Source organism: Lissotriton vulgaris, chromosome 1_1, assembly GCF_964263255.1.
Source record: "Lissotriton vulgaris chromosome 1_1, aLisVul1.2, whole genome shotgun sequence".
NCBI lineage: Eukaryota > Metazoa > Chordata > Amphibia > Caudata > Salamandridae > Lissotriton > Lissotriton vulgaris.
In genome coordinates, this window is record NC_141685.1 from 1,961,681,168 (window position 1) to 1,961,696,651 (window position 15,484).

Sequence of the window (15,484 nt, forward strand, 5' to 3'; positions counted from 1 at the left end):
GAGGTATTTTCTGTGTGACGGAAGCAGCAGAATATGAAAATACGCATCTTTGAGATATAATGTTGCGAGAAAATCTCCCTGAATGAGCAACGGTAGGACTTGCTGCAGTGTTAGCATGTGAAAGTGCTCCAACAGAATGTACTGATTGTGGGGTCTGAGGTCCAGTATGGGTCTGAGGGACCCGTCCTTTTTTGGTATCAAGAAGTACAGTGCGTAAACTCCTGTGCCTCTTTCTTCCACAGGCACGAGCTCGATTGCCCATTTTTGCAGCATGACGAGTATCGGTGGACATAGGACGGTGTCTTGGGGGTATGTTGGGTGGAGCTCCAGACAATAACCGTACTGGATAAGCTGTGTGACCCACCTGTCTGTGGTGATAGGCTTCCAGACTGGCATGAACTGTTGAAGTCTCCCCCCCCCCCCCGACAGGTGTTGTATGGTCGGGGGCAGAGACAAGGCGTCACTGTTTGTTAGTGGCGGAGGACCTGGAGTTATTGTTTCCACGACCTCTGCCTTTGGCGCGGTTTCCACGATATCCACCTCTACTTTGTTTGGTGTATGTGGTTTGGGCGCCACCTTTATGGTACTGTGTGTTCTGGGACAGCTGGCCTCTGGAAACACCTCTATTGCTTGAGCGACGAAAAGAACCACCCCTGAACTGCTGCGACTGTAGAGCCCCCATAGACTTTGCAGTCTCAGTGTCTTTCTTGATTTTCTCCAAGGTGGTGTCCACCTCTGGGCCAAAGAGATGATCAGGGTTAAATGTCTGATTCAGAATGGTGGTCTGTATCTCTGGCTTGAACCTGGAGATTCTGAGCCAGGCATGTCGTCTCAACATGACACTAGTGTTAACAGCTCTGGCCGCGGTGTCGGCTGCGTCCAGGGCACATTTGATTGAAGCATTTGATATGAGCTTCCCTTCCTGGATGAGCATCTCAGCTGCCTCTTTATATTCATCTGGCAGGTGCTGTAACTGGGTCTCAAGTGTGTCGTAATGGGCCCTGTCATACCTGGCTAAGAGTGCCTGAGTGTTTGAAATGCGCCAGAAATTGGCCGCTTGAGCTGCTACCCTTTTCCCTGATGCCTCAAACATCTTAGATTCCTTATCTGGGGGAGGAGCATCACCCGTTGTTTGTGAATTAGCCCTCTTCCGGGCATTAGAAACAACAAGAGAGTCCAGCGGCACCTGTCCCTTAATGTAAGTAGGGTCTCCATGCGCCGGTTTATACTTTTTTTCAATCCTGGGGTTTATTACCCTGGCTCTCGTAGGCTCCTTAAATATTTCCCCAGCATGCTTCAAGACACCCTTCAACATAGGCAGAGTCTTGACAGTCCTCTCTGAGGTGGAAAAGGTGTCGAAAAGAAAGTCTACTTTAATGGGGTCAGCATGGAGCTGGACGTCATGATTTTTAGCTGCCCTTTCAATAAGGGCATTAAACGCTGCTGAATCCTCAGTAGGCGATGTTTTTACAGCATACACCTGAGTGTCTGGGGCAGTGTGTGGATCACCTGGGTCAGCAGCATCTGCCCAGGGTTCATTTGTATCATCTGGATCAGTGTCCACAGGATAGCTGTATTCGTCATTATCACCTTCCCCAATGTCCACATCTGAATAAGTGGGTGAGACATCATGGCCACGTGGAGATACAGGTTCTACAAGAACAGGTGTCGAAGTAGAATCCTTCTTCTTCTTTAGTGGTATTTTATAAGACTCCATTGGCTGTTCCGGGGCGATTTTCCTCTTATAAAGAGAAAGTCTGCCTGTCTCAGCATCGATAAACTGTTCCTGTTGCTCTTCCAACGAGGATGGTCGATGCTTTGCGGCCGGGACCACAGTTGTCGGCTTCGGCACCGTGGACACCTTCCTGGGCACGTCGACGGCCATTTTAGGGACGAAAGCCTTTGGCACCACTTTCGGCTGCAGCGTGAAGTGGATGGGCGCCGACGTCTTCGGAGGTTTATCGGCAGGCTTTGAAGGTGGAGGATCCTTAGGCCCGACCCCCGAAGCCTTGGCCTTGATGTACTTCAGGGAGTCAGCCACCTGCTTCGAGAAGGAGGTGGACGGCTGCGTCGACCCGACGGAATCCTTCGAGGCACCACCAGTCGTGGACTCGGGGGTTGTTCCGCTCTTGGCCTTGTCCATCCGACGCGGTGGCTTGAGAACCTTCGGATCACTGAGTCCCTTGTCGGTGTCGACTGTCTTCGGCGCCGATTTGTTCGGGTCGACTGCCTTGACCTTTGCCTTCAGCATGCTAGACTTCGTCTCGACGCCCTTCAGCGGTTTCTTCGGGTAGAGAATGCTCTTCTGCTTCGTCGGTGCCGACAGGTCCGAGGACTTCGAGCCGACCAAAGCAATACACACTTACGGTTTCAATGTAGTCACCAGTGCTTTTGGTTGCGTCGATACCGGAGCTTTCACTTTCGGTTTTGATTTTGCTAATTGCGGCTCCTTAGACATGTCCGAAGCCGAGCCCGAAGGCGGGGCCGTAGAACTTATAGGAAGATCTTGGGAAAGGCCTTGTGGCGATCCCTCGACCTGAGCCTTATGAAGCGTTTCAGCCCCAGTGTCAGTTTGTGGGCCTAGCTCCTCGCTCGAGCTATCTTCCATGGCCCCATCGTAGTCTCCTACCTCGTCGACGTTTTCCTCCGCCTCGAGCATCTCAACATCAGCGTCGTAGTTGGAGTCTACCTCCGACGCGGGATTCGACAGGTTCTCTCGAACCTCCCGGTCTGCTCCTTCATCATCCCCGGCATCAAAAATGTCCACCGGCTCCGGTGCAGTCTGCTGGGCTTCCTTGCGCGCAGCGCGTCGATGCAGAAGCGTCTTCTTGGATTGAAAACGGGAACAAGCCATGCAGCTGGCTTCATCATGATCCGGCGACAGACACTTGTTGCACACCGGGTGGACGTCGATGTGGGGATATTTGGAGTTGCACACGGGACATCTCTTGAACGGGCTCCGTTCCATGATGGGTCGTCGATAAGGCCTCTGGCGTCGACCGGGCCTTCAGCGTCGAAAAGCACGCGGCTCTCCTGGATATCCGGCTCGGGAACTGAGCTGGAACAGAACTGGGCACCGAACGCAAGACTATACCGACGAAAAAACTAAAGGCCTTTTGGCCTTAAGAAACTTTTATATCGATTCCGACTTGAGTGAACCAATATGCATCCAAACCCAATGGCGGAAACCAATCTGAGGATGGAGTCGATGCCCATGCGCACTGTAGTCCAGGGGAGGAGCCACATATCTTGTGATACTTCGAAGACTCTTCCAGGACAACAATGTGTGATCATCCGGACCCAACACTAGGCGGCGATCTATGCACAGATATGAATTCAGCAGCCCACATGCCTCGAACAGAACAATACCGTCGAGGTATAAAGGAATACGCACCGAGGGACAATGGAGTCGATGCCCATGCGCACTATGGCCGAAAGGAGGAATCACCTACCTTGTGACTGGAAAGACTTCTTCGAACAAAAACTTGCAAACCTCCGGACTCAACACTAGATGGCAGGAGTATGCGATCTACAGCTTACACGCCTCAAACTAATTGCATCTCTATTTTATTGAGCATACTCATGAATGAGACGTATTGGAAATTATATTCCAGCAGTCCTTTGGTACTTTAAGGTATTAAACGAGAGTTCAGGCAAGTCACACATACATTTGAGAGAACATCTGTGAGCAGGTCTCAATTTAGAAGTATACTTTTTTTTGTTATAACTCTTTTTATTAAAACAAAGAGACAATACAAAAAGGAAAATCAAATCTCAGGTGAACACATACAGTTTCAATACATGGGTCATTGTGGCAAGATACAGAATCAATTATAACAACATTCAGTGCTCGGACCTAGGGGATTGCTGTGCTTCCAGGTCTAATCTCCACACAGTTGGTTCACAGATCTCTCCCCGGTGGCTGTTCCACGCCGCCCCCATCTTCCCCCACTTCTTCGGGCAACCCCATGCCAAGTATACTGCTATCTCTTTACTAACTTGGGGCAGCTGACTGGCACCCCAGAGCTGAGCTATATTTCGCTTAGCCACCATGTACGCCAGCGTCACCCATTGTTTCTGGTACACGTTAAGATCTGTAGGCTCCCACACATTCAACAAACATCTCCGGGCTTCTGGTCGTATCTTCGCACCCAGCACACCCCCCAGTTCTTCATGAATCTACATCCAATATACCCGAATCACTTCACAGTGCCAGAGAATATGCATTAGGGTGCCAAGTTCTCCACACCCTCTCCTACAATCTCCGCTCTCGGCTCGTCCCATTCGTATCAAATGAGGCCCAGTTATATATGATCGATGTAGCATCTTTAACTGCACCAATTGGAGTTGCATCTGGATAGCGACTACCTTCGGGGATGAAACTGCCTCTGTCCTGTCCTCTTCATCCAATTCTAACCTATCCTCACTCCACTGGGTTCTAATCCGCTCCAATGGGATTTCCATGTTGTTGACTAGTTTCCTGTATATCAGAGAGATAGTTTTCTCAGGAATATGCCCATCTAGTACACGGTCCTCAAGAGGAGACGCCTCTGGGAGCACCGTGCCTTTAGGGACATGGGTGGTAAGGGCATACCACACCTGCCGATATCGGTTGTATTCGTTGTCATGCAGACTGGATTGTTGTTTGAGGGACTCAAATGTGTGTACTGAGCCTTTCCCACACACATCTTTTATCTGGGTAATCCCGATCAGGTCCCATCTGTCGAACCCCTTAGTATTTCACAGACTACCCAGCTTCTCAGAGTTTAGCAAGGGAGTGGCTAGTGTTAATTTGCCTTCCCAACAAAGGCATTTATTGGCCGCGTGCCACACCTGTATCGCATTTGCAGTCGGGCCAGTCAATGGAAACCTCTCATGACTGGAATACAGGGCTCTATCTATCATCCCACCTGGGGCTTGACTCCGGTCCATGGCATAGCCTGGATCCCCTGGGATTCCGTAGACAATATAGTTCACGGCTGCCAGCTGTGAGGCCCAATAGTACTTCCTTAAATCTGGCAGTCCGATCCCGCCGTCGTACCACGGGAGAGTCAATTTACTAAACGCAATACGAGCCCTACCATCCCACAGGAGCTGCCTCTGTAGAGTGTCTATCTCTCTGAAGTATGCGGTCGGCACCGGGTCCATTGAATTCTGCAAAGCATACGGAAACCGGGGCAAAGCCATCATCTTAAAGAGAGCGGCCCTTCCGAGCAAGGAGAGTGGAAGAGCTTTCCAGCGCTCCACATCTTTCTTACATCTGTTTAACAGGGAAGCCAAATTATTGTCATATCGTAGCTGTGGAATAAGTGTGATAAATATACCTAAATAATTAAATCCTACCGTCTCGATGCGAATAGGGCACGACTCCGGAATCGCCGGCGGGTCGCCCACCAGGACAAAGAGCACCGATTTTGCCCAATTAATGGCCAATCCGAAGTACCTACCAAAGATGGCAAGAACATCCAGAAAGTTGAGGAAGGATTCCTTGGGGTTGGTGAGGTAAAGCAGCACGTCATCTGCATATAGCGAGATCTTGTCCTCCCAGTCAATTGTGCACCGCAAGCCCCGTATCGATCTGTCCCACCTGACCCAGGCCGCCAAGGGCTCCTGTGCGAGTGCAAAAAGCAATGCGGTCAGTGGGCATCCCTGCCTGGTGCCCCTCTCCAGAGAAAAGTCGTTAGACTTGCAATTATTGACAACCACTCAGGCTAGTGATTTTGCGTACAGCAGGCGCACCCAACCGATAAATTATTTTCCGAAGCCCAGCTTCGTCAATACCGCAAACAGATATGGCCACTCCACTCAATCAAAAGCCATTGTGGCGTCTAGAGACACCAACACCGTCGGCTCATGGATACTCGAGGAGCCTCCGAGGACTCCATGAAGTCTGCGCAGATTTAGTGCTGTGTTCCGATGCGGCATAAAACCGGATTGATCTGGGTGAATCAGAGTCGTGATCACCTTGACCAGCCTAGTAGCTAGGAGTTTTGCAAGTATTTTGGGTTCTGCGTTGAGAAGCAATATGGGCCTGTAGGAGGAGCATTGTGTCTTATGCTTGCCGGCTTTATGTATGACCACTAGATTAGCCACTCGTTGATCATAGGGAAGCTCACCCTTTTCCCTGCTTTCCACGAACATGGCTCAGAGGTGTGGGGCGAGCCTACTAGCATTCAACTTTTACAACTATCGGTATCCCTTTGGGGCCTGTCGCTTTACCGGACTTTATCTGCCTAACTACCTGAGCAACTGCATCGTCTGACAAAGAGGAGTTAAGATAGCTCCTGTTCTCCTCTGACAGACGCGGCATATCAATATCCCTGATCATTTCGCCATTCTCAACTTCCGTAAATTCGCTACCGGCCGTGTAAACCCTCCGGTAGTACTCCGAGAACTCGTTCGCCACTGCCTGCGGATCAGTTATCCTGTGTGACTCCAGCCCTTCCAACTCAGGTACCAGCCTAGACTCTCGCTCCCCGTACTCAAGCCATGCAATCAATTTACCAGACTGCTCTGGACAGCATTGTGTTGGGCTACCGCTCTATTTCTAACAAGGTCTTTATATTCCTCCTGCCGGAGTCTCAACAAATGGAGCTCCGCTGGTGTATGGGACTTAGCCACCTTCTCCTCCGAAAGTATAACTTCCGTCTCTTTCTGCGCTACTGCGCATGACTCTTCTTCTTCTTACACGATACTAAGGATAATACTGCAACCCTCGCTACCGTTTTATATGCTTCCCAGAGGGGCTGCGCCGAATCTACAGACCCCACATTTTCCCAAAAATAACGGTTTGACATCTGGAGTACCTCCTTTTTAATAGCTGGGTCCTTTAATTGTCAGGCGCAAATAGGAGCTACTCTACCCACTGCCGGCTGATCGAGGGCAAGGCGCAGCCACAAAGGAGAATGGTCGAAAATCCCCCTCCCAAGATACTTTACCTCGTGAACCATGTTCGCAATTGCCGCAGGCAGAATGACATAATCTAGCTTAGATAAACTACCGTGAGCTGCTGAAATATGGGTGTAGTGTGTCAACGTCTGGTTACGTAGTCGCCAGCTGTCCACCAGCCCAAGTGTGTCTAGGAACTCTGAAAGCCATCTCTGAGCCTACCTAAGCGCCCGCGGCGGGCTACGGTCAACCTCTCCATCCAATACGGCGTTAAAATCACCTCCTAGAACCAGGCCACCAAGGGGTAACGTGAGGAAGATAGAACTCAGATCTCAAAAGGTCTCGGTCTGGAGGCCCGGTGGCACGTAAATAGACAGAAGGGTGACCTGTCCCGAGACACCTGCATATCTGCCCCTTTGATCCACCCATGTGGCCTGCACGGACAGATGAACGGAATTCTTAAACAGGATACCGACCCCCTAGAGCCAGTGGTGAACCCAGCATGCACCACTAATTTGTACCCTCCTTTGTGGAGGGCCATGCATCTGTTACCGACTAAATGCCTCTCCTGCAATATCACCACATCTAGGGAGTGTCTTCTGAGGAGTTGGCTAACCATCCCTCTCTTAATCTTATCACCCAAGCTATTCACATTCCAACTCCTGATCCTCGACTATTTTGTGCCACAGAACCCATGTGAAAAGCACAGCACTACAATTGTATCACCGGAGGTTGAAAAAAGAAAGAATAAACCACAATCACACAAAAACAAAAGGGGAACACCACTAACATCAAAATGCTGTGCTGTCACCCGATGCAGAAAAAAAAGGAATACACAAAAATCAAACTGAAACACAAAATACCCCACAACTCTGAAGCTTCCTCCCCCACCCTGCATATAGCCAACGCTCATCCCCAACTAGCAGTGTGCCTGTCGCCCCAATCTAAACTATTTTTAACTAAAAGTAGAAAACAGAGGAGAGCCGTTGGACGGACCAGCCACCCCCTCCCCGCCCCTCCTCGACCATAATTCACTCCCCGTGCTGATCTATCCCCGGGATGAATCTGAAGGATACGATGAGGCACGGGATCCATGTACATGTCCCCCCTCCCCCACCCCCAACAACCTATAACAGCTTAAGCCCACCGAGTACCTTATTTACGAAATCATTGGTCTTCCGCCTCTGCTCTGTCTTGACTCTCGGAGTCTGGCATGCGCAAACTGTCTAACCAATCCGCCACCACCTCAGGATTGTCAAAAAACCAGGCCTTACCATTGAACTCCACTCGAAGGCGGGTCGGAAACATCATTGCGTATTTTATACCCCTGTCTCTCAGTTTTTTCTTCACCGCTAGGAAGCTCTGTCTTTACTTTTGCACCGTCTGGGTAAAATCCGGGAAGAAGGATAGAGTCGCATTTTCAAAGCGCAATGGAGCACCAGTGCGGGCAGCCTGGAGGATCGCATCCCTGTCACGGAAATTGAGCACTCTGGCTATCATAGGGCGAGGGGGGGCCCCGGGTCTAGGTCGACCCCCAGGTACTCTATGGGCACGTTCAACCGTGAAGAAATTACTAAGACCCTTAGGTTTAAGGTGGTTAGGAATAAGATTTTCAACGAAAAGATCAGGCGTTTGGTCTTCTGATTTCTCTGGCACCCTCAATATACGGACATTGTTGCATCGAGCCTGTCCTTCATAGTCGTCCAGCTTACAATCAATAAGAGTCTTTGAGGCTTTAAGCTCACGCACCTCTTGCTGCAACTCGCTAACATCGTCTATGAGGCTATTCGTCTTTATTTCTAGCGACTTAACTTTCTCACTCGCCTTTGTGAGATCCGCTCTTATCAGCCCCACCTCGATTGTGACGGTGTACAATTTATTAACTAGGGCCTCCATCTTCTGGCCCAGGGACGTCTCCACTCCATTAATGGCCGCCATGAGATCTGCCAGCGTCGGCTCGGTTTTGGCGGAAGAGTCATCCACCTCCCAGCCAGGGTTTTTTTTTTCGAGTCTACAGGTGATCCTCTGGGCTGAGTATAGCGATCCAATTTATTGGATTGGACGGTTCTGACCCCCATAGTAGACTTGGGCAGGGACTTATCCAGGTCAACCTTTGTCGCCATCTAAATGTCTGACAATGGGCCCCACCCCTCCACTGTCGGCAGAGTCGCAACGCCACCGCCAGCCCCAAAACCTGCAAAGGGCAGACACCAATCGCACTCCACCAGGTCCCACACGATCACCTGACCTGGTCCGTCTCCCTCGAAATGTCCGACTCCAGAGGGGGGGCAGGGTGACCCAGGGGACCCAACCCCCGTCAAATCTTCTCAGCCAACAGAGTTTTCGCAACTTCAGACGCAACGGTATCTCCTCATGGTAGGATCCACCGTGTCACAAGGCCTATAGTATGGCGGGTGTCACCGCCGGGAACGCAAGACGTCAGCCGGCGGCCCCAGAGTCCCCCCTGGCGGCCCTCTATCACTTCCAACAATACTCCAGCGGCACCCAACAGGTCTCCCGGATTATATCTGGCAGATCAGGTGTTGTTCATACCAGGTGCTACCTGCAGCTTCTAGCCACGTCCAGGACACAAGCAAAGGCCACTCACAAGGTCAGCGTTGCTGATTGTCCCTCCCAAACAGCCCTCCAAGCCACCGTTGGTCTCCACGCACCCCCACAGGAGGCGCCGCAATCTCCGCTCCCCGGGGCTATTATATCATCAGGATCACCCAAGCAGGCCACTGCAAGAGCCGACTGCCATCTCCCTCCCGGGCACCGCAGCAAAATCCCCACAGGCACTGATGAATCACTCTCCGTGCCTCAAGGGGGGGGAAGAGGGAGATGACCTGCGGGACACACACCGGTCTGATCCAGGCAGCAGGAACACGCTGACTACCGGGCCGCCCTGAAGGTGGGCTCGCTCGGTGTTTGCGTCTCCGCAGCCAAGGTCTTTTGCCCCCGCGCCATCCAGCGCCTTTTTTATGCAGGGTTAAGTGTTAATCCCAGGCCGGTCGCTGCACTTTAAAAGATCAAACTGTCCTCGTATGGTCCGCGACGGCCAATGTTTACCCACTCGCGGGCGGCCGCTTCATCACCTGAGGCCCCGGCTTCTCGGAGGGACAGGTCACGATTTTGCCAATGGCACCACTCCGCCACCGGAGCTCGGAGGGGGGGGCTTTGGGGGGGGGTGGGGGGGGGGAGGAGGGAGTGCTCGCAATCACACCCACGGGCATCGCTCCAACTCCCCTACGAGGGAGTGGGGGTCAGGATAGCTTATTTGGAGAGGTAGCCACCAAGATGGCCGGGTCCCTAACCGGCCATCTTGGTGGCTGATGTGGCTCCTTTCCCTATATAAGTGCACTTTAGAAACACATTTAAGCACCACATGCTGGTCTAGAAGGACCAATTCTATTCTAATCTGAGCCTGCTCCGAGTTATGCGGTAATTAGTACAGGATTCAATATATACTACATTGTGCTGTACATATATTATATGTGACTCAGTGAAACAACGAGCAGTGTTTTCAGGCAGTAGCAGTATATATATATAGATGATATGCCGGTGACCAACTCTGGATGGATAACAGTAGGATCGAATTGAATACTCAAAACAGTGACGTATAAGTTAAAAAGTAACCGTGCAAGAAGACAGCCTTGCTTGAGGGCTCTTTGTATTTAAATTGTGAGAGAGGTGGTCTGGTTTCCCTCAGGTGTCTGAATATAGCAAATGGATTGCTCGTAGGAGGTCTGGTAGCATGACAGCTATCTAATTTTTCCAGAGATGATTTCTATTAACGTGGTCAAAAGCAGTGCTGAAGTCTACAAAGGTGTACAAGGGCCTTTACTCTTGTAATAACTGCTAAATAATCAGAGATAGGACAACAAGAATATTGTTGGTGCCTGCAGTGGCAGTGGCCCAAAAGCCGAACTGAAAAAATTGGATAAAATGAAGGCTCCGAGCCCAAGCTTCAATGCCCTGCAGTAACAAGTTAGGAAACAATTTACACTCCTCGTCCAGCAAAGCTAATAGCCTGCAGTTGCTTGGGATTGAGGATTGGTCTTTTCAGACTACAAGTTGCAAAATAGAACCATACCAACAGGCTAGGGATGGACATCGAACATAGGCAATATAAGAAAAGGCAGCAAAAGCTTGCCACCAATACTTGTGTATCCTGTTTATATAGAAAGATGATAAGCCTTTGGGCCTGAGGCACTATCGGTTCTACTTTTCTTTAGAAGTGGCTTAATCTGTTCAGTTGTAAAATCCATAGGGACAAGGAGAAAAAATGGGATTTATGAGACTCCGATGAGGAGGAGATAGAGTCCTCACAAAGCGAGCTAATGTAGGCTTACCCATGTGTCACAAGGTACATGGTTACCCCTTACCTGAGATGGATATTTTTCCATTCTATTATCAGCCAAATGTTTATGATCTTTATTTCTGCAAGCATCAAAGAGATCAATCCATGTATTAATCTTTCTGACACTTTTTAGCCTCCCTGATCATGTTTTTAATAGTATTTCCTTAATATGTTTACCTTTAACAACTGAGTCTCATCTAAATTACATTATTGTTTAATATTCCAGTTTAGGAGAACTCTTGGCGCTCAGTAGTTTCAAACACAGGTGATTTTGATGATTGGCATAGGGCTATGGTCAGATTTGGGGATTCTGTCTTGCATCAGTGCGGCTAACAACTGTGTCTAGTTCTCCTCCAAAGTTCTTATAATATTCAATTCATAGTTGCTTGAAGCAGCAGATTTCTTTCTCCATTTGTTATACTGACTGATGCCCTTTGAGATTCATATGATTCTTTTCCAGAACTTCTGGTTGTTGCAGTTACTTGCTTTGTGCAGCTTTTTCCAGGAAGATATCTGAATTAGCAAGAACCTTATCTGAGGGAGATGACCACTTGTACACCTCCTTTCAATGTTATAATCATATTTTTAAAAGAGACGCAAATATGTACTCCAACACTGCCAACCGTTTTCTTGAGCTGTGAATATGCACCATTTGCTTATCTTTCTGAAAACGACCACTAAGTGCATGGAGTCCTAGACGTTCAAGTAATTATATGAACAGGGCTCCTAGTTCGTTTTTTCTCTGTGGCCTGGTTATTTGTGTCTTGCTTCATTGTTTTTTATTTTGGATTCAGTAGTATTTTCTTAGTGTTTTCAAAGGTTTTGAAATCGGTGCGTATCAGTGTTTATTCAGCTGCCCAACCGACAAAAGCTGTGCTTTCCAGTGTTAACAAAAAATGTTTTTTGCACTGATTGATATAGAGCATGTAACGAATTTAAAGGGGAAGTAATGAAGGTATGTGTCCTTGGCCCCTGGGTATCACAAAAGTTTCTCAAAATTGATTTCTTTTTGCAATTAGAAAATACTTCCACAGGGATAGTGGTCTGCTGTCCCTTGCAAGCCACTGTCCATGTGAAGGTAGCCAATTTGATTCCTGCCTACTGAATATCAATTAGGCAGGTTGTTCTTCTACCACAACCAATTTCTTATTTGTGCAACCTATTGGTGAATACATCGGTTCACAAAATCGAATACTGTTGACAAAAAAATGTGCACAATTTGCAACCACGTTTTACAACCAGTACAATTGTACATCTGGCCAAAAGTGTTTTAGCCCCTTGCTAAGCATGCAACAAAGCACTAAACAGTAGTGTCACGTTAAAAACACATTTTTATTCAAGAATATGACGAAAAGCAGTCAAAGCATAGGAATGTTAAAACATTTCACAGATGACTCCTAAGCATGATGATTGTTCAGTGCTCAGATTCAGAAATGATATGCGACAATAGAAGTATTGGACTGACGGGGGATATAGTACTTGCAAGCTGACACACTAATTCAAACCATGTTCAAATGCTAATCTAACATCACTCACCGTGCACCCTGAGGGTTCCTAATATAGTGAATAACGTAATCTAAATGTGAATAAAACAAAATGGTTATTGTATGTACTGTACCTCTTTTGCAGGTTTCTTTCATCAGCCGGCACCGATCCTTTACAGAACACGCACTTCTGCCCAAAGCAGCTCCGATCGTAGCCCAGTCATTTCCGTGCTTAATGCGAAGCCTAGAAGTAAAGAGTTGCTTACAATTTTATGTGTGTAGTATGGCAGCTTTAGAGGTAACCTAGTTGTCATGTACCACAGTAAAGCATTTCCCAAAAAGCAACACTATCATATATAAATATAATAAAAAAATATTTAAAAAAAAAAAAAAAAAAAAAAAGAATAGAACGGTCACAAACAATAGTTTGTCATTTAGATTAAGGCATTTTATTTGCTGATCAAATGCTTTCAATCTCCATTTAAAATGGGTTGTTAGTCCTTAACCACTTGAACTATGATTGTCTCCATACAAATTCTCATTCCACCAAAAATGCAAACATTAACAAAACAGAATGTACAGATTTAAAAAGTCTGCATGAAAACAAAATAAATCACCAATTTCTTAGTCTTGGCTCATAACGGTTACATAGTTAAAAGAAACAGGCAGAGTGCAGAAATCGCTCGTCATAATGTTTTGTTACATTAAAATTTGATAAGGACCCCTTCCTTTCTCCGTGGTCATGCTGATTTTGATAGGAACAAATAACATTGTGAACAGGGGAGGAGACAGCGATCTATGATGCAGTACTATGGGATGCTGAGACTATAGAAAGGAGAAGGAAGTATAGAAAATGGAAACGCCACTAATGAACGTGAGGTATAGAGATACAATATTACCCTCCAAGCAGCAGGCAACAATGGGAATACAGTTAGAATGCAATATCAGATTAGGACAAGTAAAACGATATGAGATACTGAATTTTATAAACAACTATGAATCAACATCTAAAACATCAACCTTCTTCTCCACATTCCAGAAGCAGAATCTCTTCCAACTGAAGGCCAAAGAATCAATTGTAGAAGGTCTATAGAGTCCCAAGGAAGGTTGAGGTGACCCTGTTTATGAGTTCAGTAGCCACACCGAAGGATGGAAGGCTGAAATGCAAGATCTGGTACTTCAACTTGTGGAAAATATCCAGTCTGCACGGAAACCTCCTGTGTGTTCATTCTAACAGGAGAAGATCTCTGAACCACCACTGCCATGGCCACTCTCGTGCAATAAGGATCATCCTCAATACGGAGTATGTTACTTTGTTGATAACAAATGGGATTTGGGGTATTGAAGGAAATACTTATAGAAACTTTCCTGCCCAGGCTATCAAAATGGCATTGCCTTTGCTGAAAGTTCATCATACCTGTAGGAGACGTCTTGTCCTGTCTGCAAAAAGATCCTGCTAAAGATGAATTTGTCACATTCCTGGATATGAAGATGTGTCTAGATGGTCTATAGAACACATTCAATCCCTTTTAAGTACTTGATAGTATATGTGATTAAGAGAAAGCCTCATGAATGTATCCCTCTTAATCTATTTGTTTGCCAATGTCAACATGAGGATGAGTCCCGTGTACCTTCTACGGACCAGAGAGTAACAAGAATTAATTCTGGTTCTTTTTTTAGGACTGAGGAGCCCGTTCAACAGCATACTTTTATACAAGGATGTCCACTTTGTGGAGTGGAGAAGTGTGGCTCAATGATTAGAGCGGCAGACCCTGATGCAGAGGTCTAGCCCAGGACCAGGGTTCAATTACCCGCCTCGGCGGGTCTTGGGCTCAAAATTCACGGACCTGATAATTCTCGCCTCGGTGCCTATTCCAATCATGGAGTCCCACTCTGCAACTCTGGGCAATAGCTTGCTTAATCTCCACAACGGCCCCCACAACGCTAAGGATGCCTGGCCTCCACCTTGGGGGTGCCCAGGAGTGGACGCCTCACAGGGAAAGCCAGGATGGGTTCCACAGCGGTATTCGTACAAGCGCCGTGAGACCCTTGCGGGTGAGTAGTGCGCTATACAAGTATCAATTTACACTTTCATTTACACTTTACACTTTCTGCTGAAGCTTGTCTAGAGGAAAATGACAATTTCATCAGTGGAATGGTTGAAGATAATGTGAACCTCATAATATACTCATTTTACACAATAGTCAATATTCATCTGTCACTTTGGAAATGCCTCAGGTAGGGATGGTAGAGAAACAGACTGTGTTCTAGTTGTAGGAACCAGAGGTGGCGCATGGAGCTGCAGAAACTTGAGGGCTACGTTGTGTAGACCTCTAGGAAGACAAAGAGAAAGTATTACTGACCATAGATTAGACTAATCTATTCAGAGTTGGGTCTCAAAGACAATGAATAGAATACATTTTGCATTCTTCTCCACCCTGCATTTATTGGCATACTAGGTGTGCAAGTTAGAAGTTCGACGGTTTATCCTTCAACATCAAGTGATGCTCAATGTTAATCCTTGCCCGTGCTTCAACATTAAGCAGTGTTTTGATGGCAAGTGTGCATTTGATGACGCAAGTGTTCACCGTGCTGGTCTTGAACATTATAGATCTCGACTGTGACCAAACTTTTCTCATTTTCTCACCTCTGGCTCTCTTTTCAGATCTACCTTTGCAAAGGTCGTAGAGACAGGGTAAGGCCCAGTGGTAGAGGGAAATCCCCTCTGCATGCCCCCCATATCTTCCTTAAG

General features: G+C 47.6%; 1 protein-coding gene across 3 annotated transcripts in view; it reads right to left on the reverse strand.

The window, feature by feature from the left end:
• Positions 1–15,484, reverse strand: part of DMTF1 (cyclin D binding myb like transcription factor 1) — a 482,730-nt gene that overhangs the window by 294,399 nt on the left and 172,847 nt on the right. For all 3 annotated transcript variants that reach the window (XM_086919720.1, XM_086919718.1, XM_086919723.1), the window contains one exon: positions 12,867–12,976. In XM_086919720.1, the coding sequence (XP_086775846.1) occupies positions 12,867–12,976 (110 nt within the window). The remainder of the gene's footprint in view (positions 1–12,866; positions 12,977–15,484) is intronic.